Source organism: Triturus cristatus, chromosome 3_1 (assembly GCF_964204655.1).
Source record: "Triturus cristatus chromosome 3_1, aTriCri1.1, whole genome shotgun sequence".
Classification (NCBI taxonomy): domain Eukaryota; kingdom Metazoa; phylum Chordata; class Amphibia; order Caudata; family Salamandridae; genus Triturus; species Triturus cristatus.
Genome location: NC_140583.1, coordinates 1156722304 through 1156746622, shown reverse-complemented (window position 1 = coordinate 1156746622; position 24319 = coordinate 1156722304). Strand labels below are relative to the sequence as shown.

Genomic DNA, 24319 nt, shown 5'->3' with positions numbered 1-24319 from the left:
CATTTCCCTATTCTACTGAAGCTCATATCTGCTTCCCTTCCAGCGGGGTCCGGTCTCCATCCGTGTTCTTATTTTCTATGCTGCTACCAAAGACAGCTTAGACCTGTATTTTCTCCTTTAATGCTTAACACGTAACACTTCTTTCTGTTGGTGCTTTCATCCACATGAGTAGACAGTCTTAATTTTGCACGTTTATTAAAACATTCCCACCTTTAGTTGATTTTTCAACTACTTCGTCACCTTCCCTACTGCTTAGTCATCACTGTGTATACATTCTCCTCAACATCCTGCACTCTATTGACTAATCTAGTAGTGAACATACCCTGTAACGTCCGACTAACCCTTTTAAAACATTCTATCACTATCTGGATGAGGCAGAATATCAGCAACATCCTCACATAAATAGAAAAGAAGGCCTTATATATTCCCGAAATCCAGGATGGTACCCTCATGGACCACTCCGTAAGCCACTCATTGGAGGAAATCCCTCCTCCACCATATTCTTTTGCAAGGTGTGCAAAGTTTGTATGGGCTCTGTTAATGTTCCGTTATCGGTGTCATTGGCTGGGATATAAGTGCAACAGGCCATGTGAATCTTGGCACATACTCCTCCTTCCATAGCCGTCATTAAGGTCTAACACATGTTTATGCTGCATAAGCATAACTCTCATGGCCCACATTTCTTCCTTGATTCCATTGAAGCCATCCTCAATGGCATTTATAGCCTTTAATAACTCCAAACGTGTTATCTGCAACCAACATGCTATTGCTTTTAATTAAACAAATGGATGGATATTCCCAAATAAAATCTGGGCATCATTAAACCACCTGTGCTCCTGCGGGACGTCTTCCCAGACTGTTGTACTGTAATACTCTGCAGTTCTCTTCCTCCGGTGATCGTTGGACAGTTCATGGGATGATCATGCAGTTCAGAAATATCAATTCCCGGAAACACCAAGGAGGGGATGTGCACAGTCATCAAAGAGCAGAGGCCTCCCCAACCTGAAGGGAGAGGTGTAGGCAGCCATTCACCGCAACTCCAATTAAAATCCATTAGACTGGAGGTGCTCCGTTGCATGTCGGAGTTGATTTTTTTTTTTTTTTACAGAGTTTTATATAGCGCGAACTTGACCCGAATCGGGTATCAAAGCGCTTTACATAGCACCAGTTTCATTACATGAGGACACATTTGTTTGATGTTGCAGTTGATGTTCTCTCCCACCGGATTGTTCCATTACCCCTGAAACATAAAGAGAAAATAATGGGTTTTCTACCGGTTTGAAGAGTTGTAGGCATATCTACCCACGTTAACCTAGATATATTCTCATCCCTGACTGCCTGACACTTCTGTTATATACTATTGTCTATCTTATTCCCTGCCCATAAAGAGAGGGCCCTGCACACTTATGTAGTGCCATGGTGCCAGTGATCATAAACGTATACTGACCCATTTACTATGAGATATGGCCTTTTCTGGCAGTTGTGGGGCCTAGGTATTGCAGAGTAATTCTGGCAAAAAAGTGAAGATCGAGATATACCTGCTGCAATATCCTAGCTCTCAAAGTTTCACCTTTGTACCTCCTAATCCATGTCTTGGCCATTCCATCTAACTTCAGTACTAACTCTTTACGGGTTGTTAGAACATTCATTAGATCTGCTAACTCTTCCTCATACAGGGTAGTGTTTACTAAGACTGTTCCCTGTCTAATCAACAGTGGTTGCATCTGCACTCGTAGCGTACAAAGGAAAAAGTGTAACAAACACATAGTAATATTTGGCTGTACCTCCTTAGACAAGTGTAACCTATCTGAGTCGGTGCCGTCTGGAATCAAAGAACAAAATAAACAAAGTATGAGCAGTCAGCCTACCTATGTCTGACAACTGTTGATACCGCACATTATCTAATAAGCCATCATGAATGCTATGAGGTATATTTTCTTGCTCAGGTACTGCTCTCTGCAAGCGCTTAATACTATTGCATAATCCCACACATGAAGAAAAATAAATGTTTAATGTATCTGCTAACATTAGTAGGCATAAAAAGAAAAACAAAAGAGCATTAAATAACTGTCCGCTAGTAGAGTTGACCAAATACTCAACTCGCCCTTTTATGGGAGACGTTGTTTCTCTTGTATTTTGCCCTCCGTCCCCCCCCCCCCCCCCTCCTTTTCACTTTCTGTTCGTGGAAGTTTCTGGGGCAGGGCGGCGGGATCCAGTCGCACATAGTTCCTGTGAATCCATGGTTTCTGACCATTCACCTTCACTGCAGCCGGACTACTCATTGTCACTGAGAAGGGACCGTCGTATCGAGGATCCTTCCATCTGCGGATGAAATCCTGCATGTAAAGTTGCTGGACAACAGGCATTGGGTTGGTCTGATGATCTGAGGCAGTCTTCTCTTTTTTCGCAACACTGCCAAATTGCACCTTATCTCATCCACTAAAACTTCAGCTGTCTTATGGGCATCAGTCTTTTGCCTTGTTATCTTTAAAGGAGTGGGCATTGGATGTCCTGTCCCAATTTGATGTGACAATAAATGAAGATCACTTCCTGGCTGATTTCTGAGAGCATACAAGGCTAGCGGTAGAGAGTAAAACATATTTTTTTTCAGAGTGGCACATAGTTTTCTTATTTTATTCTTGAGGAGACCGTTCAGGTGCTCTACTGTTCCATTACTTCAGGGGTGATAGATATTGTTTTTTTTTCTCCTAAGACCAGACAAATATGTTGTAATACAGTGTTGACAAAATGAGGCCTGTTATTTCAGTGAATCGCTTTCTCCATGCCCCACCTTGGTATCGCTTCTCTTATCAGAAAGTTAGCTGCTGCTTTAGCATTATTTTATGTACATAGGTTCCTGTCAATTCATCGTGAAAATGGACAAACCATTACTATAAGATACCTGTAATTGTTACATCTTTCTATCATGTCGCCAACATCGAAATAATGATTTTTAAATGGACCTGTTGGATGTGGTATTGTTGAGGTGATCAACTTTAAAGTTGGTTTGTGGCTATATTGTTGGCATACTGCATATTCTGCAGTGCACATAGAAATAATTTAAGATAATTGTGGATGAAGCCAATCTGCCTTTAATGTAGCAAGGAGATGCTAGTTTGCAGTGCATGCTAGGAGGTGTAGTTGCTCTAGAGCTGTGTACAACAGAGCTTGTGGCATTACTGGCTTGCCTGCACTCCTGCCTGTAAATGAAATCTATTGGTTACTGAATGCAACCTCACTGTTCCTTTAGCTCCCTTTCGCGAAGTAGTGCTTGTTCTTGCGAATCTCATAAATGTAATTTTGCTGTCTCTGTAAATGGAGGTGACAGTTCTGTATCATCCTGCTGCCTGCTTGTCCTAATACCTACTGTGTGTTCATCACATTTATTATAATTTGGAGTTGCTTTAGCTGCTTCTTTTGCTGCCCAATCTACGAGAGTGTTACCTCTGGAGATAAGATCTTGCTTATTGGTGTGTGCTGCACATTTTACTTCTGCAACTTTTAGATGGAAGTGTTGGAGCTTTAATTAATTGTGCCAAACCAATCTTTATGCTTTACGGGGGGCACTTTAGATTTAGGAAATCCCCTTATTCCCAATCTTTGAATGCTAGAATGTACAGTGGTGGTGACATAGGCTGAATCTGAATAAATGGTGACCTCTAGTCCCTCAGCTTGCTGCAGGGCTTCAATGATGGTGACTAATTCAGCTGCCTGCTACTGAAACATGAGAAGGCAGTGGTATCTGGTAATAATTTATAATGCATCAGATGACCCCTTCTGTTTAGCTGTTACAACTGCTTTTTCCTGAATGGCTTACCCCAGTTTCCTGATCTATTAAAGAGGAGCCCTCAACAAAGAGCTATATGCTCCCTGGGATGGGGGTCTTCTCCTACCTTGCTCTCTTCTGGTGTGTCATTAGCACATCATGTACCTGCTCATCGTCAGAAACTTGGTGTGTGAAGAAAGTTGATGGGTTGACTGTATGACAGCGAACCACCTGCGAAGATGTTACTGAAAGACTAGAGTAAGGGATTTCATAAAATATAAACTTTTTATAGGAGAGGTTGCTTCATAAATCTACTTGTCCTGTAAATAATATCCACTTGTCCCTTTGGTGCCTCATAGTGCAGCGACAAATTAGGACAGCAATCTCATTAAATAAAAGCACTCATATTAGCCTTTCTGATTATGTTCGGTCTCATGTTATAGTATGGTTTGAATTCTAGGAATTTCCTTGTTTTGCTACATTTTCGCAGATCTACATGCTGTGGCTGGAGGTAGCATTAAGCAATAGTTCCAGAGTTGGAATGCCCTTTAGAGTCTGTGGAAGCCTACTAAAGTGCACGTTTTAGTTTTTTTTTCGCCAGCTCTTCTTTAATCTTTTTCCACACTGAGAGAGGGTGGAAATTTACTCCTGACAGTGGCATAAGTAAAACATCTTTCAGGGTTGAGGAAAAAAAGTGGTTGGAGGGAAAGTGAACTTGTAAACAAACGCTCAACAGATTTTCAAATGAGCAAATCTACACCTGCATATTTGTTTGTGCTAAAAAGTATGTCACAAATATTTTCTGTAAAAACAACAGTTGATGGACAGAATGCAGAACAATGTCATACATTCACCCCAGTACAGAGATCTGGGCCTAAATCCATCGTTTTTTTTCTCACCATGCCATTCCAGTTTGAACCCAGCCATATGCAAATCAGTCTTGACCCTGTGCCTCATGGGAACAGTCCAGCCCGAGATGCCGAGCCAATTGTGTGTCTTTTACAAATATTTTCTAGGCATATGATTTCCTGGCCTACTTCTGTAAATTCTTTTGAATTCATATAAGCTATAAATTAGCGCTAGTGCAAGGACATATAGCAATGGTGCACTTTTTTACTTTCTTTAAGAATTAAGCCCCTAATTTGGTCTGGAGTTAACCAAAACCGTTTGCTTTTATTACATTTCTATCCCTCACTCTATCTTTATATCAACTGGCTTCTGCTGTTTCACAAGGAGCATATTGGCACACAAAGTAGTTTTGCTCAGTGCCAGGGACTACTGTGGCAATGTGTCCTTTTTGAGACCAACATTGTTTGTTATAATTCTGAGGTCCTGGCAGCTTCCAAAAAGTTTTATAAATAAATTGACAAAGCCAAAAGGCTAACTACCAAAATCAGACCTGCAGGCTGTGTCAATGCTTGTTTGTTTTAATTTTTTCCATTATCCTGTTGATACTGGCTGCACTGATTTTCCATTATGAATATTTTTGGGAAATACTAGCATGCATCAACACAGTTTACTAAATGTTATTTCAAAGAAAGGTTACCTACATAGTAGTTTAGCAAAACATTTTTTTTCAGTTCCTTTTTGTTTTGAACTTTTTATTTTAAAAGCAAAGGCTCATTAATCTTTCTTTCACGCTTCTGCAGATATTTGCATCAAATGAGACATCATTCTAGAAGCGTTTGTAGCATCATATTGTTAAAATTTGAAACCGCTTTTAAACATTTTTACACTAGTACCACTGTCCGTTTTGCAGTCCGAGCTTACAGAATTTCCTTAGAGCACTCACCCTGATGAGAAAGGCTTTGTATAAATGAACCATAAATACAAGTTCGAAGAGCATTAACATACAAGCACAAATATTACCTTAACTGCCGACAATGCCCTTCCCTGCTCCCTAATGTGGTACTGTAAACTGGCAGCCAAACAGTGTGTGCTTCAGGGGGTTGGGCCTACTTGTCTCAAAGACAAAATAAACCTAAAACATTGTTGTCCTTGACCCCAAACAATATATCCTTGGAGTTGGGCTATAGGAATTTAACACCCCTGGAAAGAATTACTTTGTACCCAGATGCCTTTGTGAGTTGTGAGGGTTCTCTTTGTAAAATGGCAAATACTGTTTGCTCTACATACATTGTTAAAGGTGATACCATCACTATTGTAATGCTTTTCTGAACTGCAAAAGCTGCTGTAGTCAGTCCTTACTCACATGGATAGTTACCTTTCATGATAGGATTTAGCATCCCACTGTATTAGACAATTGGTTTGGGTCCCATGGATGTCTTTTGAGTCGATACAGCCACCATTGTCATTGCATCACAGTGACAAAACAGATAAAATTGTTTGCTGTAGTCTTGTGTATCTAACACTGGGGCATTTGTGATTGCATTCTTCAACTCCTGAAATCCTGTCTCTCTTTCATCAGTCCAGTTTATTGTATTTCCATTGACATGGGACTCTTTTGGAGCAGTCAAAAGTTCTGCTGTCAGGTTGGCATAATCAAATTCAACACAAGAAAAGACCTGGTCTATCAACTGTATGAACTGCTATGGGCGTCCACCATGTATTTTTACAATCATACACTTTTGTGTGACAAGACAGTGGCTCAGTATCTCCCATCTGCCATAACATGACCTCAATTACTTATTTATCTTAAAACCTAGTGTTTATGCTGTCTCTCCCTGTATAACCCTCCCGCTAATGTGAAGAGAAACTGGGAGTGATAAAAGGTGAGGAGAAGTTAGCAGTTCCTCACTGGAGTAACACCATGGGAGTTTACAGACTGGTATTCGCCTGTATCCTCAGGTTCTCATCATTAGCAACTGCCAACTTGTAAATCAAGAGAGTGATAGGGAACAAGGAAACAAAAAAGTGTTCAGTGTGGTGTGTATAAACCCTGTGAGGAGTACCGGGATCTGACGTAGGAAACCCGATACACCTAGTCTAAAAACGAGCTAGACAACCACTAGCGATACTACTTTATTCCTTGCTGTGTGTCTGCTCAATTAAAACCGAGCAGACACACAGCAAGGAATAAAGTAGTATAGCTAGTGGTTGTCTAGCTTGTTTTTAGACTAGGTGTATCGGGTTTTCTACGTCAGATCCCGGTACTGCTAACTTCTCCTCACCTTTTTTCAGATACTGATCCACAGTCTTGTCACACAAAAGTGTGTGATTGTAAAAAATACATGGTGGACGCCCATAGCAGTTCATACAGTTGATAGAACAGGACTTTTCTTGTGTTGAATTCTGTGAGTGGGGGGCAAACTGTTCTTTCCCGCCCCCTTGGCTCCTATTTGTGTATAGCATAATCAAATACCAACTGTATCACATAATTGCAGAGTCCTAGGAACTGCTGCATCTGCTTTGTGGTTGTGACTTTGGACATATTTCTGATGCTGTCTGCTCAGTCAGGTGTCACACTCCTCCCATTTTTTTTAGATTATCTGTCCCAAATCGGAAATTACCGTCTGCACATATTGTAATTTATCTTTGTCCACTTTGTATCCTTTCTCTGCAAGCATGCAAAGGGGACCAGCAGTATTCTCCCTGCATATGAATCTTTCAGTAGGGCTACACACCAAAAAGTCACACAGCCAGCTATTGCCCCATATGCTTCCAGGGGGAGCAGAAAGACTGTGGCAATTTTTTTAGGGGGTGGGGGCATTGGCATGCACATTTTGGGCAGGCCCCTAATGTACAATAATAAAACGCCCTGGTTTGCCTAGTGTGCTTGATTGGGGCCTGTGCCCCCATCTGCCCTCCGGGGGGGGCAGAAAGACTGTGGCAATTGTTTTTGGGGGTGGGGCATTGGTATGCCCATTCTGGGCAGTCCCCGCCCCCAAATGTACATAAATATAAATCCCTGATGTCTAGTATGTTTTCTACCCCCCAGAGGGGGTAGAAAGACTGCTTCCCAATACATTTGAGTGGGGTCATGGTCTTGCCCATTGTGGGCAGCCCCCACCCTGGTGTCTAGTGGGTGGATCCCTGCTTGGGGATCACCCCCCTGCAGCGATCCTCAAGCAGGGATTCACTAGAGGAGAGAAGGAGATTCTCCCCTTTCTAATGATACATCTCCCATCTGCCTAGGTGCTTGAGGGTCTGAGAGAGCCACACAAGCACGTAGGTAGAGAAACTGAAACAAGCCAATCTGCTCTTTTCAGTTTCGGTTTCACTGAAATGACGTCAGTGCGATGTGCACTCCAATTGTCATTTCAGTTAAACAATCCGAACAGTGTTTGGAGCTGGGGAAGCTCCTGAGGCTGTTTTGATTGAATGGAAATCCCCCTGGAGCCTGCACCAGAGGGATCTCCTGTGCCATGTGTGCGGCCAGCCGGGAGCCGTCCGATGCACATGTGCACTGTAGCGTCTAATGGCTCCTGGCCGTGCGATGCATAGAAAGGGTTAAACATGAACTCAGAAATATTCCTGCTCCCGCCCTGATGACATTGCTATTTGTGAACTAAGGGGCAAGTCAGGGTGTCATGTGTAACCTATATATATGGGCTTGATTCTTATTATACATGTAGCAAATGTTTTGTCTATTAAATAATAAAAATAGGCAGAAATGCTGAACTTGCATATTTGAAGGTGTTCTTATATCTGAAGATAAAGATGCTCCATAAAATATTTGCCTGGGATCACATAATTTGAGACCAGTTTACAGGCCAAGTACATTACAGTTAGATCGAGTAAATGATTGAAGTTACTAGACCTACAAGTCTAGTAATATTTTTATGATTTTTCGAGGCCCAAGGGTCCTCCATACAATGTACCTTTTTTAGGAACACTCACTCGGTGTACTTACATAATACACTTTAAGTTCTACTCTACTATGTCTGCATTGTACTCTTACATGTACCGATGTATCCAGCACACACACTCAGTCAGTTGTGTGCACTGTACAGCACTGGAGTTTTTCTATATTTAACCAGTGTTCTTTACAAACGCACACACTCACTATGTGCACGCTGCACAACACTTCACCCTTCATGTATTGTACTACACGCAAGCACACACACCCAGCACATGCTGTCCCTGCCTATGTACGGCATAGAACTGCATCTCTCATGTACTGTATTCCTCTCAGGCATACATACTCCCAGCACATTTACTAACCACACATGTACTGCTTCTTCCTTGTACTGTAACCTTTCCAGGTACACATACAACTAACATAGAATCACAGCTCGGGCGGCATGCTGCATTCTACGTCTACCTAGGGTAGACCAAGGGTGAGTTAAGCACACTGCAGTGGAACCTTTAAAAAGGTGAATGAGCCTGTTGTCCTCCATCCAATATAGAGGTCCTATTTACTACTACTGCTCATACACAGTATGCAGCCCCACTGCGCTCGTGTTGCTTAACTCCTGATGAAGGTGGTAGCTTTTCACCACTATGGAGGTAGCGCTTTGGGCCCCCCTACCGTTCCAAAAAGACTGGAATCTGTAAGACAGGCCTATGTCATGGCGCACACGCATGATCCATGTTCACCTTTGATGAAAAGTTCACATTAGGGTTCCAGACAAAAGTACAGTTGGGCACTCAAGGCAGGGGTACACTCTCTTAACATGCAGAGGACTTTTCCATCCAACAACATTTGTAGGTGCTTTGTTTGATTTGTGGAAATTGAGAAAATAAATGGGAATTCTTTTTGCCGTTCATAATGAGATTGTTGGAACTTTCATAACAACATTTTTGGTAGTTGCAGAACGAAAGTGGAAATACTTGTTCCCTCTGCTTTGTACACTGTAAAGTAGAATGCATTGTTGTGCACTTACATGTGGTATCCTGCGTGAGTGTCGAGCAAGTTAGTGTAGTGAAATGAGTATGTTCATTCCGAAAGTAGAAACAACAAGCTTTAATATCTGCATTTGAAGTAATTTATCTATCCGCATGTTGGAATGCACAACTGCACTGTCAAATGGAGCAGGCAAGTTCTGTCTTTTTTTTTTCTTTAAACCGCATTGTTAAATGTTGGAAATCCCATTTTTCTCCTCATCTTACTGTCGCTGTCTGTCTGTCTGTCTGTCTCTTTCCTTTTATCTTTCTTTCTGTCTCCCCCCTCCTTCCCACCACCTCCCCATCTCACAAGAGGAATGAGTGCTCATTCTAAAAGAATGGTCCTTTCTGCACTGGGCGTTACGGTCTGATTATTCATTTTGAGTTGGATGCATTGAACAATGTGACTGTCAGTGCCATAATTATGAACGTGTTACGTGCTTATTCATTCATTATCAAAGCTTTTATTTCCAAGAAAACAGTTTACCTTAAGATTAATTTTTGTTTTTACCTGCCAGGTTCTGCTATAGTTTTGTCCACAATGAAAAACATTTGGCTTTTGGTCCTTCCTTCTTCCTGCAGTTGATGATTTTGGTGCCAGAAACAAAGCTGAAGCCGCCATGGCAGACAGTGTCAGAACCTTTCTTCAAGACCTAGGCAGGGTAAGTTTTTAATATTCTGTGTGCTGCATATGCTTCACATGCCTGCCCTGATAATGATGTGGCATGCTCTCACAGCTCTAGCTAAATGACATTGCTGTTATAGACATTAGAGTTCAGAGATCTTGTTTCTTGGGCAGAGTTCAGAGATCGTGCTCCTTGGGCAGAGTTTATTAGCATATGAAAAGCACTGCCAAAGGTTTGGTTCTGGGGTTAGCTACCAGGACAGATGATGTGTGCTTTCTTCAGACTTGGAGAATAGAAGAGTTCTTTGCTCCTGTGAACTTTAGTGATAGAGGTGGTACCACATGCTCCTAAAAGAAGTTGGGGGAGTTAGGTTGAGATGCCTCCCATTGTTGTGGGTGCAAAGATTGAAGGCCATGCTTTTCAGTGGAAGAGGAGTCATTGGTAATTTAGGGTTGTTCCTACACCTATCTCTGCTGACAGAGGCTTTGCCAGAGTAGAAACTGGAGGCTTTTGATTGTAGAAGGATGTACCTCGACCTATAATAACTAATGTTACTGCTTGTCTTGCTTATAGCAGTTTCATGCCTCTTGCATTGGAGAGCTTCTTTAATAGAGGGTTCAACAGATCAGAATAGCAGAGCACTGCAAATCAGGGCGAGTCGACCTTTCTTTGCAGTTGTAGAAGTTTTTGGCTGCAGCTTGTTTCTAACTGGCTGCACCCTAAGGCATCTTATTGATAAAAAAAATGAACTTGAATGAGAAATCTCTTCTATCTTGGTCACCACAAGACTGTCATTTCAAAAATATCAGCTGTAAGAGAGTAGTCTCTGCACTTATGTTGCCCCCACTTGTTTTCTGATGTATACACTGGTTTCTGGCTATAGTCTGGCTGGGTCCCTGCTAATCAGGGCCCCAGTCTCTCTGTTCTCTCTAAACGACTTGGTGTGCATACCAGATGCACTAGTGATTGCATACTGTGGTCCCTTATGAGCCCCTAGTATATGGTACCTTAGGTACCTAGGGCATAGACACTTCACAGGCCTACCAGGGGCTGAAGCATGTATTATGCCACCCCTGGGAAGCAGACTAAATCTGACACCACAGGCCTGCTACTGCAGCCTGGGTGAGGTGGTGTTAGCACTCCTCACAGAGGTATAGGTTTCTATATCTCACCATACACACACATATAAACCTATCAGCCACCCCTATGGCAGGCCCTATCAATCCTGAGGGCAGGGTGCATGGTTTACTATGTGAGGGGGTGCCTCTGCATGAGCAGTTTGTGGATGCAGTTAAACCATATACGCTTAAGTGGAATGACTGCATCAAAACATGTTGTGTTTGGTGTCAAACAACTTGGGATCCTAACCCCACATCAGTCCATGATGTGAGAGCAAGACCCCACCCTTCTAGAGGGGACGACATGTAAAACGACAGATATCTGAAAGAGCCCTGGCATCACAAAATGGATGCCACCAGCACAGACACTGGGCTGCCCTCCTGCTGCTGACTGAAACTTGCAGTGGAGGAAGCCCAACAATAGTCATCCTGTCACAGGGAGGTGTCACCACCTTCCAGACCGGATTTAGTATATTGGGGCTGGGTGGGTGCACTTCTAGAGTGCTTTGAAGTCCTGCACTGGGGGAGCAGTAGGCGCCTCTGTGCATATGCCAGCTCAAATCGGTTCAGGGGCTACCTGTCCCTGCTCTGGCGTGAAACTGGACAAAGGGAAATGGGTGTAACCACCCCCTACCCTGACCCTCCCAGAGGAGTGTTCATAGACCTAGTCCCTCCCCTATCTTTAGTATAAGATTGCAAGCATTGCCATTGCAAAGCAGATAACCCTGGACGACGCTCTACAAAGAAGAATCCTGGCCCTTCGACGTTCCACTACCTTTGGAAGACTTTGGAATCTCCCTTGGAGTCAAGGAGTGACTCCCCTGTTTGGCAGGCACCAAAAACCTTAATCAACGGTCGCAAACTTTCCCGCTCCCGCCGGAGTTCGAAGTCCCTGCAGCCCCGGAAGTGGATTTCCTGACTTCTCGACGGCCATTGTGAGTCCCCAGCAAAGCTGTGGCGAGTGGACCCCACGAGTGATGAGGAACAGCAATACCCAGGGACCATGCACTATTGTCGAGTGCAACCCCTTCACGACGTTCTACGAACTTGTGCATTGGACCATTTGTTGCCCAAGCCTCCAGCAGGTTTTGCAGCGAAAATCAGAGGCCTACCCTGTCCAGAGTGACCATGGGCTCCTGTGAAGAACTTCCTCAAGAGGCGTCTTTGCGATCACTTGCCTGTTGGCTTGTGGGTCCCCCGAAGACTTTCTTAACGACTAAAAGGGCTCCCCTGGTTGCTCCAGGCCTGCCCTCACTCACCCTCGCTGGGTGAGCCCCTCAGACCTTGCTGGTCTACAACGCTGACAATCTTCACTTTCCACGAGACTTGCAGTTGCCAAGGCTTGTTGGCTCCAATCCGGTTGACGACACCGCCATCAGCTGCAGACGTCGTGGGACACTCCGAATCCAGCTGCTGGTCATCGTCGATCTCTCCTGGACCTCGTGAGCGAAGAGTCAAAATACCATCGACGACCTGAAATCACCCGACATCTGTGGTCATCCATCTTCCTGGCCACCGGTCACTGGCAAGTGACTTTGAACACTGTCCCTTCCATTTTCAGGTCACCTCCATCTTGAATCCACCCTTGGATTCCACCGGACACTTCTTCAGTCGACGCAAGCAGCAATTCTTCTTTGGTCTCCATAGAAAGCAGCGACGCGACCCGACACCAAAAGACACCTATGCACCCGGCTTCCCTGGGTGAGGTAACTCGTGCACTCCGGTGTCCTAGTGTGTGTTGGCCCTCAAATTACTTGCCTTGTAAGTGGCTTGCTTGTAGACTTCCTCAAAGTACCCTAAAACTTTAAAAATCAAACCGCGACTTACTCCATTGTAATCAATAGGGAACCCGCGGCTGTGTTCACACACTGCACGCGTCTCCCGTGGGCCTGTTACTTACCTGCTAACACTGCAGTAGTGAAGCCCCAGCGATTCCCCAGGTCCTAGGCCTTGTCATTTTGCAATTCGACCTTCTTAACCCATTTTTTTAGTATATGGTCTGGTACACCCCTAGGGCTCCAGCCATAGGTGTGCTTAACTTATTGTGAAACGTTGATATTTGAATGTGTTCCTGGCTTCTAATCTCATAAAGATTTTTGATATATATATATATATATATATACCTGTATGGTATCATTTCATTTGGTAATTCAAGAGATTATAAGGTAAAACACGCTGCTTTACATTCCTCTGAGACTTAGCCTGAAGGCTGCTCTCCACAGCTACCACTAGGATAGCTTTCTTTAAAAGGTTGTCTTAAACCTATCCACCATATGAGTCGAATTGGACTGGTGCATGGTGGCCACTATAACTTGTTACCAGCTAATGCAGGCCAACTTCTCACATCGGCCATGTCCAAATCCTGAGAACTGTGAGGCTGGCATCTTGAGTGAGGATCCACCCCTCCTGCCAGCCGCTGCTCCAGCTGCCTGCCAGTTCCAGTAGCCCGCTCGCCTGCCAGCACCCTCTGCGACCCAGCCGCCGCTGGGCCGCCCGGATCACCCCTCCCGCCTCCCACGACCTCCTCCAGCACTAGAGCGACCCAGCCGCCGCTGGGCCGCCTGGATCTCCCCTCCTGCCGCCTCGCCTGTCTCGCCTGCCCCCGGGCTGAGGCCGCCGCCCAGAGCTCCCGCCGCTGACTCCCTGCGGCCCCGCCCACCTCCATCCCATTCGCCGACCCCGCCACCCAGCTGACCCGCCCTCCGAGGCTCCTCACTTAAGGGGCCAGCGGGGGAAGAGCCAGGAGTGACCACTGCGCCTTTGTCAAGGCCAGGTCACCCCTCCTGCCAGCCGCTGCTCCAGCTGCCTGCCAGTTCCAGTAGCCCGCTCGCCTGCCAGCACCCTCTGCGACCCAGCCGCCGCTGGGCCGCCCGGATCACCCCTCCCACGCCTCCCGCGACCACCTCCAGCACTAGAGCGACCCAGCCGCCGCTGGGCCGCCTGGATCTCCCCTCCTGCCGCCTCGCCTGTCTCGCCTGCCCCCGGGCTGAGGCCGCCGCCCAGAGCTCCCGCCCCTGACTCCCTGCGGCCCCGCCCACCTCCATCCCATTTGCCGACCCCGCCACCCAGCTGACCCGCCCTCCCAGGCTCCTCACTTATGACGCCCCCTCAGCGACCGCGCAGCGGACGCGCGCAGCGGGAGCACCGATTGAGCACCGATTGAGCGCCGAAGGTGCGCCAAAGGTAAGCCCGTCTGCGCCCGTCCGCGCCTGGACCGCGCCCAGCGCAAGACCCCCTGGCCCCCGCAGACGCCCGCCGGACCTACGACGCCGCCACCCTCAACGCACTCAACACCGGCCGAATCCCGGGATGCTACCGAGCCACCCCGAGACTCACCCACGGACCCTTCAGCTGCCACGCCTGCAAGTTCACCTGCATCCGGACCTGCCCTGCACCAGCACCCGCCAAGCCGAACACCAGCAGCAACCACCTCAAGTGCATCCTGCTCAACACCCGCTCCACCCACAGACACGCCGTCCAACTCTGGAACCTCCTCGACACCACATCTCCTGACGTTGCCTTCCTCACGGAAACCTGGATGAACGCCTCCTCAGCGCCCGACATCGCCATCCCAGAGGGATACAAGATCATCCGGAGGGACCGCGCCAACCAGACCAGAGGAGGAGGCATCGCCATCATCCACAGGAACACCATCCGCATCACGACCAACACTGACGACACCCTGACAACCGCCGAACACCTACACTTCCAGATCCACACCGACCCCAAGACCACCATCAGAGGCACCCTGATCTACCAACCACCGGGACCACGCACACCATTCAGCGAAGACATCGCAGACTTCATCAGCCCGCACGCCCTCCCCTCCGCTGACTACATCCTCCTCTGGGAACTCAACTTCCACCTGGAGAACAACAACGACCGCAACACCACCACCCTGCTTGACAACCTCGCCAACCTCGGACTCAAGCAGCTGGTGTCCACCCCCACCCACCTCGCCGGACACACACTCGACGCCGTCTTCTCATCCAGCAAAGACATCGCCTTCAGCCACGCCACTGGACTCCACTGGACGGACCACAGCTGCGTCCACTTCAGCTTCAAAAAGAACACGACCCACCACCACCAGCAACAGGTCGCTCGAAGAAGCTGGAACAAGATCACAGCTGACCAGCTCGCCGCTTCCCTGAGCCAGCACCCTCCCGCCAGCTCAGCGAACCCCAGCCAGGCCGCCGACAGCCTCACGAAGTGGATCAACAACTGCGCGGACGAACTCGCCCCACTGAGGACCCCGCCCAGCAGACCCGGCAGCAAGAAGGCCCCATGGTTCACCGACGAACTCAAGAGCTCCAAGAAGAACTGCCGAGCCCTCGAGAAAGCCTGGAGAAGGGAGCCAACACCGGACAACATGACCACCCTCAAGCTCGCCACCCGGAAGCACCATCAACTGATCCACGCCACCAAGAAAACAGCATTCAAGGACCGGCTGGACAACAACGCACACAACTGCAAGGAACTCTTCAACATCGTGAAAGAGCTCTCCAACCCCAACGCCGGAAAGAACGACATCACCCCATCGCAAGACCTCTGCAACTCCCTCGCCTCCTACTTCCACAACAAGATCGCTGACATACACAACAGTTTCAGCACACACACAACGCTCCCCACGACCGCACCAACGCCTCCCACCACCACCCTCAGCGCCTGGACCCCGATCAACACAGAAGACACCATCCGCACTATGAACTCTATCCACTCCGGATCTCCGACCGACCCCTGCCCTCACCACGTCTTCAACAAGGCCGACGTTGTCATCGCACCCCACCTGCGGGACATCATCAACACCTCCTTCGACACCGCCACCTTCCCTGAGAGCTGGAAGCACGCCGAACTCAGCGCTCTACTAAAGAAACCAACATCGGACCCCACCGAACTCAAGAATTACCGCCCCATCTTGCTCCTCCCGTTTCCAGCCAAAGTCATCGAGAAGACCGTCAACAATCAGCTGGCCGCCTTCCTCGAGATGAATGGATCCCTCGACCCCTCACAGTCTGGCTTCCGAGCCAACCACAGCACCGAGACAGTCCTCATCGCTGACACCGATGACATCCGAGCCCTGCTGGACAACGGAGAAACAGCGGCCCTCATCCTCCTAGACCTCTCCGCGGCATTCGACACTGTCTGCCACCGCACCCTAGTGCAGCGCCTCAGCAACGTCGGAGTCCAGGAGAAGGCACTGGAATGGATCATCTCCTTCCTCGACGGAAGAACACAGAGAGTCCGCCTACCACCGTACAAGTCAGAGGCCACCGAAGTCATCTGCGGCGTCCCTCAAGGATCCTCGCTCAGCCCCACCCTCTTCAACGTCTACATGAGCCCCCTCGCGGACATCGCACGCCAACACAACCTCAACATCATCTCCTACGCTGACGACACCCAGCTGATCCTCTCCCTGACCAACGACCCCGCCGCCGCCAGAGCCAACCTTCACGAAGGGATGAAAGACGTAGCCGAGTGGATGACGACCAGCCGCCTGAAACTGAACTCTGACAAGACGGAAGTCCTCATCCTGGGCTCCTCGCCCTCCGCCTGGGACGACTCCTGGTGGCCACCCGCCCTGGGCACCGCACCCAAACCGGCAGACCACGCACGCAACCTAGGCTTCATCCTGGACTCCTCCCTCTCCATGACCAGACAAGTCCACGCCGTCTCCTCGTCGTGCTTCAACATCCTGCGCATGCTACGGAAGATCTTCCGGTGGATCCCCACCGAGACCAGGAAGACGGTCACCCAGGCCCTCGTCACCAGCCGTCTGGACTACGGCAACGCCCTCTACGCCGGAACCACCGCCAAGCTCCAGAAGAGACTCCAGCGGATCCAGAACGCCTCAGCCAGACTCATCCTCGACATCCCCCGACGCAGCCACATCTCCGGACATCTGAGAGACCTGCACTGGCTCCCCGTCAACAAGAGAATCACCTTCCGCCTCCTCACCCACGCACACAAAGCCCTACACGACCAAGGACCGAGCTACCTCAACAACCGCCTCAACTTCTACGCTCCCAAACGCCATCTCCGATCAACCAGCCACGCCCTCGCCGCCGTCCCCCGCATCCGAAGAGCGACGACAGGAGGAAGGTCCTTCTCCTACCTGGCCGCCAAGACCTTGAACTCCCTCCCGACCGACCTGCGCCTGACCCAAGACCACCTCTCCTTCAGGAAGAAGCTCAAGACCTGGCTGTTCGAGCAGTAGCGGCACCCACCCCCCCCCCCCCCATGCGCCTTGAGACCCTCCGGGTGAGTAGTGCGCTTTATAAATGTCTTTGATTGATTGATTGAAACGACGAGATGCAGTCCCTTTCAAATACAACTCAAGGTTTTCCTTCCTTGAAAGCATGAACAACATCATCCTCACCAGCTAGTCACAGACCCCACTCACATCCCAGGGCACATGCTGGACCCTATCTTCACAGCCAGCAACAAAGTCAAGTACAGCCATGTCACCAAGCTCACCTGAACATACCACTCAATTGTTGACTTCACCTTCAATGCCATTTACAGACCACCCAGCACCTCCCACCACAGCTGGAACAAAGTATCCGAAAGACAATGGACTGACGCAGTCAACACCTCCCACCCCGACAACAGGCTCGACCTTGAAGAAGCTGTCCGTAATGTCTCCACCTGGCTAGCAGTCTGCCCTATCAAGCCCACCACTCAGGCCTGCTAAAACACCCCGGAACAGAGAACCACAAAACTCAAATGCAAATTACTGGAAAGCAAATAGCACACCAGCAAGGAGCTCACTGACTGGAGCACCTACAAGACATCACTAAACCTGTACCGCCGACTTCTGAAAGAGACTAGAAAGAATGCTCTAGCCAACTTCAGTGATGCCAGCACCAGCCACAGCAAATAACTCTTCTGCATCATCAAGGAGTTCTCCAATCACGCAGCGACCGCAAAAACCATCACCTTCTCCCAAGAACTCTTCAACACCATGGCAGACTACTTCCACTACAAGATATCCACAAAGACTTCGAACCCCAGCACACTGCTGCCAACATTCTCAGCCTCCTTGCCCCCGCAGCCACTACCCCCGACCACTGGATCACTGCTTGGGACCAGCTCACCATACAGAGCACCACGGACATTATGCGCTATGTCCACTCAGGAGCACCCACGGGTCCATGCCCCTACCACATGTTCAACCTCGAAAACAAGACCATCAGTGACAAACTCACAGCCATCTTCAACACATCCATCAACTCAACCACCTTCACAGATCAATGGAAACACACTGAAGTCAAACCCCTCAAGAAACCGTTTGCTGACACGGACGAGCTAAAAAACTACTGGTCTATCTTCCTGCTCCCTTTTCCCGCCAAGGTCCTCAGAGCCATCAAAACTCATGGAATACCTCAAGAACAGAGATCTCCTGGAGGCATTCCAATCTGGATTCCGCACAAACCACAGCACCGAAACTACGTGGATCGCAGCCACTGACATTAGAACCCTCCTTGACCAAGGAGATGCGGCCGTCCTAATCCTCCTTGACCGCTCAGCAGCCTTCGACACTGTCCTACCAAGACCTGATCAAGAGGCTCCATCAGATCAGAATCTAAGAGGACGCCTTCAAATGGATCGCATCCTTCCTCACGGGACGAACACAGAGAATCTACATTCACCTTGGAACCCAAGAACATAATCTTCAACGTCCCTCAAGGTTTATCCCTTCCACCTACACTCTTCAACCCCTACATGATCCTCTTGGCCAACACTGTCGGAGCCCATGGACTGTACATCATTTCCTATGCAGAGAACACCCAGTTCATCGTCTCGCTATCCGAAAACACTTCCACCATGAGGACCAACTTCCACCTGTGCATGACCAGCATCGCCGACTGGATAAAAAACAACTGCCTCAAGCTCAACACAGACGAGACTAAAGTACTGATCTTTGGGAACACTTCCCCTTGAAATGACTCCTGGTGGCCTGCTGAGCTGGGACCTTATCCAACCCCCATGGGCCACGCCGGAAACCTCTGCATTATCCTGGACAGCAAGCTCGGCATGAAGAACCAGATCAACCAGTCTCCTCCGCCTGCTTCCTCACGCTGTGCTTGCTCAAAACCTGGCTATTCAACTGAGGCCACCCGAGCAGCTTGGATTTCAGCGCCTGGATACCATCACGGATGATTTGCTGCGCTTTACAAATCACTCTTGATTGATTGATCTATTCTGATTCAAACATGTGACTATGAAAGATCCAATACTGGAGAAAACATTAATTACTTACCTGCAACACTCATTGTCCAATATTGGTATCTCTCATGGATTCACATGCGAACCCACCCTCCTTCCCATAGAGGCTCTCCTCTTTCTTGTAAGTGGTCACTTGCTCCCACTAGTGCTTGAAAATCTGAGGTAAGATGCCTCTGTAGGGAAGTGTTCTAAAGAGTGCTATTGTCTGATTAGCTGGAGTTTGGTTATTTCTAAATGAAGTAGATAGGCTATTAAAGTCAATGTCTTTTGTCATTATAAGCGTTGTATACTACTTCTATTGCTTTAGAAGGTACTGTGGGCCTCCCACCTCAACAACAGGGAATGATTCAAGCATGTGAAACCATGAAAGATACCAATACTGGAGAAAAAGACTTGCAGGTAAGTAGCATATTTTCTCTGTGCTGATCCTCCTTGATCTCTCTCCTATGTTAGACACAGTAAAGCGTATCATGCTCTTTGGCTTACTCATATCCAACGGTGGTATTGATAGTACTATACCGTAAGCAATTTTCTTCACACACTCGCTAGGTAAAACTGCCCCCTTGTTTTCTTTTTTGACCATTAATCTACAATGTCACCCAAAGATCATTCAAGTGGGAGAAGAGGGAAGCATACATTCAGATGGTCAGCAACAGTTAACTCAAAGCATTATGGTAGTTGCAGTTCATGTTGTCAAAAACACATCTACTTGTGAGTAATTTAACATCGGTGTTGAATATGTGTTATTTACTTCAGAGTTACCAACAATATCACAATCTGGAGACACCAGAATACAGTGGTGAGTTTATACTGATATGCCAGCTGTGTGTTCCCTGCCCAGTCTGTAATAAATCAGACGTGTTTAAAAGTAATGGAATTCCTTGAAACATCCAAAAGGGGATCCACTCAACCTAGTTGTGTCAATTCCTCGATCACCTAATACTCCTCCTTGGGAAAGGTGTCCCACACTTGCATCCATTGTATTGGAAGCAAATGTGCATCCAATCCTTGGTAAACTTCCCCTCCTGGACTGAAATCACATTCTTTATTTGCCCCCCCCACCTCCCATTTTCAATGAGAATGACAGCTTCAATCTATTAATTCTGGTTTCTTGCCATCCCAAACAAATCTTATTATCATATTCATTGTGACAAACTCTTCTTTATGCCATAGTCCAGCACAGCGTGGAACAAAAAAGTTAAAAATAAAAACAAAAAAGGATGGCTTGTCCTTCCAGAATCATAAGAGGTAGTCATTTCATTTCATAAAGCTTTATTCGGAGCTTAACAAAAAGTCCATAAAAGCACAAGCATTACATTGTGAAACATCATTTGAATAAAAACAAAGATGATGAACCATAAAAACATCCTCTATGCTACTTGATCAAACAAGTGATTAAAAATACAGTTGAATGACAATTAAAAAATAATACTAGGCCTTGCCTTAATGGCTTGGAGAAGAAATGTAGCAGTAAAAAAGCAAACATCGGGTGGGGGGTTAAATAACAATTTCATAGTATCTTTAACTGTCCTAACTCCATATTTCTTAAAAACAGGTTTTAAAAAAGCTATGCGGAAATTGCCGTAGAGTGGGCAAAACAGTAAAAAGTGCATAGTGCTTTGTGCGGTGGTGTTATCACAGGGGCAAGGGCCAATCGGATGTTTTTTGATATTTGGGAACGCCACCAGATGGTGAACAATCCCAAAACGCAGTCTGGTCAGAACGAACCGGTGGGAGGGTCTGGTTACAAAGCTCAGATACGGTTGGTAACCTATCAAGTCACAACAACTGCCATAGAGCATGCAAGTGGTTAGATTGCTACTGGCCCTCTCACGTCGCTCAGACTTTTGGAGCATAAAAACAGATTTCAACTCACTTTTGGTCAAACTAGAGGCAGCATAACTATCCTCAAATAAGTTAAGACCATAAATCTCCATAAAACTACTCGTAACAAAATTAACCCATGGAATCTTTAAATGGTTATCAAGGGTAAAACAATCCTTGATGATGGCTCTGTTTAAGGAGGTCTCTTCCTTTACCCAAATAGCACGCCACAACAGAAGAGGTCTAAGGGCAACAGAATCCGAAAGGTAATGGATTCCGAACTCCCTATGCACCAAATCCGTAGAAGCTGAGATGGGCAAACATAGTAGTCTTTTTAGGAAGAGATTTTCCTCCACTTGTAGACTCCCGGTCAAGACATGCCCCCAAACACCCGCTCCATAAAGAGCAATTGAAAGACACCTCATCTGGTAGATTTTCAACATATCTCCAAGCCGCCTATCCCTGATTTTAGAAGCGAACGTAAACACCCCGTGGGCACATTTCGCCATTCTAGCCCTAACATGGGTGATTTCGCTGGACCAGCTACCTGTCTTGGAGAAGGTGATACCTAGGTAGTTAAAAGTGTCTACCGTTAGGACCTTATGCCCTTCGATAAAAAAGGAATGCGTTTTTTTACGGCCCTTGCCACATTCCATAACGAATGTTTTTGATTTATTAATCATCCGCTTCCTTTCCCTAATGAACAGAGAGAACCTGTCCATCAGGCGTTGTAAGCCGATAGGAGTCCTAGAAAGAAGAACGGCATCATCCGCATAAAGTAAAACTGGGACGTGGAAGTCAAGTATTTTTGGTGCGTCTGCCACAACAGTCTTTAAAACAGAGTCGACCTCATTAATAAAAAGTGTGAAAAGTAGGGGGGCGAGCACACACCCCTGTCTGATTCCGCGCCTGATAGGAAACTTTGGGGTGCACTCCCCCCCCCCCAGGGCCATATCGAACACTTGAGCTAAGATTAGCATATAGCCTAGCCAGGAAATAAACAATGCCCTCCGGTGCCCCCATTTCAAGTAATTTCTCCCATAGGATCTTGTGATTTACCATATCGAAGGCACTGCTTAAATCTGCAAAGCAGAGAAAAAGGGAACCTTTCATGGCCATGGTATATTTCCCCATAAGTAGTTCTAGGTTGAGACACTGTTCTACTGTCCCTCGTCCCTTCCTAAAACCAAATTGGGAGTTTGCCAAAATGTTATTTGATTCGGCCCATTCTTCTAATCTAACAAGAAGCACCCGACTCATAATTTTCACGGAGGAATCTAAAAGGGAGATTGGACGGTAGTTCTTAGCATCCCTCCTCTCCCCCTTTTTATAAATAGGAATGATAATAGATTCCTCCCAGGTAGGCGGGGCACCGTAACAAACATCTGCATTAAATACTTTAGTTAGTAACAGGCCCCATATCTCTGGTTCTTTTTTATAGACGTCTACAGGCACCCCATCAGGCCCCTGGGCCTTCCCTCCTTTACTAGCGGAGATACAATCCTGGACCTCGGAAGAGGATATATCTAAGGGAATGGATGGCCAGTCCCCTCCCCCTACATCCAAGGGTTTAGCCGAATCAAAGATCAAGGAAAAGTGAGAGACCCAACTTTCCGCACTGACGTTTGCCGACAGTACAGGCATCTCCTCGTTCTCTAGAAAAGGGCAGTTGACTGTTGCCCAGAATAAAGAGGAATCTGAGGTTTCAGCGGCCTGATCTAACTTGTCCCATGCCTCTTGTCTTAGTTCGGCCTTTCTTTTAGAAACTGCGGCCCGATAGGTAGCTCTAAGCTGCCTAATCAGGATTGTATCCCTTTGTTTGGCTGCCAGAGCCTCTTTAAGACCCTTAAGGGCGATGGTACTGGCATGGTCGAACCAGCCCCTTTGCCAACTTAAGTTACCCTTAAGAGGGTTGGTAAGTTTAGCTTCTATACTAAGATTAATGTTAATAAACTTGGGCAAGATTACTTCAGTCAGTTCTCTGCTCTCTAAGATAGCAACAATTTCATTTACACAATTAGTAATAATGGAGTTGGACAGAAGATCTGCCTTATCCCCCTTCCACCTGATTCTGGTTCCGTTGGGTCGATGTGGTTCAATGTTAGCTACTATACTTGGTTTTGGGCCTTGTTTGGCCTTCCAAAGGACAGTCTCCATGGTCAGGCAGTTATGATCACTAATTAGGTTATCAACTACCAAAGGGACTGTACACCATGGGTTAAGGCTAGAAGAAATGCAAATAAAATCAATAACAGTGCTAGCATTTCGACCCCTAAAAGTAGGGAGGGTTTCACCAGAAGCGCCCCTCATATTTCCCAACATCTCCATGTCGTAAGTCATCAGGATCTTGTTTAATGAATCACCATAGGGATTATGGGGAAAATGAGGGACTCCCTCCCCCCGACAGTTTACGAAACCACAGACCCTGTGTGCAGAAGATGGGCAAGCAGGGGTATTAAAATCCCCCAACCAAATAAAATCGAAAACAATATCGTTTCCCGTAACAATATTTGCCAAAGCAGACTCCAAGGCAAACACTACCTGTTGCCTAGTATTATCGAATACATTATTATAAAAATTTATTAAAAGGATATTTCTATCCTGCTCCTGACAAAGCCATAGAATCTGGTAATGGGCCCCAATCAAAACATGTTTCTTTACAGTGAGTGGTACATCTACTGAGATCAATGTCAAAAGGCCACCCTTGGCTCTTCCCGAATTGGAAGCCACAGCCGGTAGTTGGTAAGAAACAAAACAATTGTAATTAATGGGGTCCAGACTCCAGGTTTCCTGAAAACATATTATGTTAAAAAGGTTATTAAAATCAAACCAACCTAAACATTCATCCTTATGTAATAGTCCCGCAACATTCCAACAGGCAATTGAACACGGGCCACAGTTAGCTGGTTGGGTGAGCTTGTTTAATGCAGTCCAATCCCTATCATTAATAACTGGTCTTTCGTGTTCACGAT

General features: G+C 47.0%; 1 protein-coding gene across 4 annotated transcripts in view; it reads left to right on the top strand.

Moving 5' to 3' along the window:
- EI24 (EI24 autophagy associated transmembrane protein) overlaps nucleotides 1-24319 on the top strand; it is a 331213-nt gene that overhangs the window by 6985 nt on the left and 299909 nt on the right. For 2 of the 4 annotated variants that reach the window (XM_085646022.1, XM_085646024.1), the window contains exon 2: nucleotides 10072-10215. In XM_085646022.1, the coding sequence (XP_085502148.1) occupies nucleotides 10174-10215 (42 nt within the window). In that variant the 5' untranslated portion in view covers nucleotides 10072-10173. The remainder of the gene's footprint in view (nucleotides 1-10071; nucleotides 10216-24319) is intronic. The other 2 variants (XM_085646025.1, XM_085646023.1) reach the window with 1 other exon arrangement.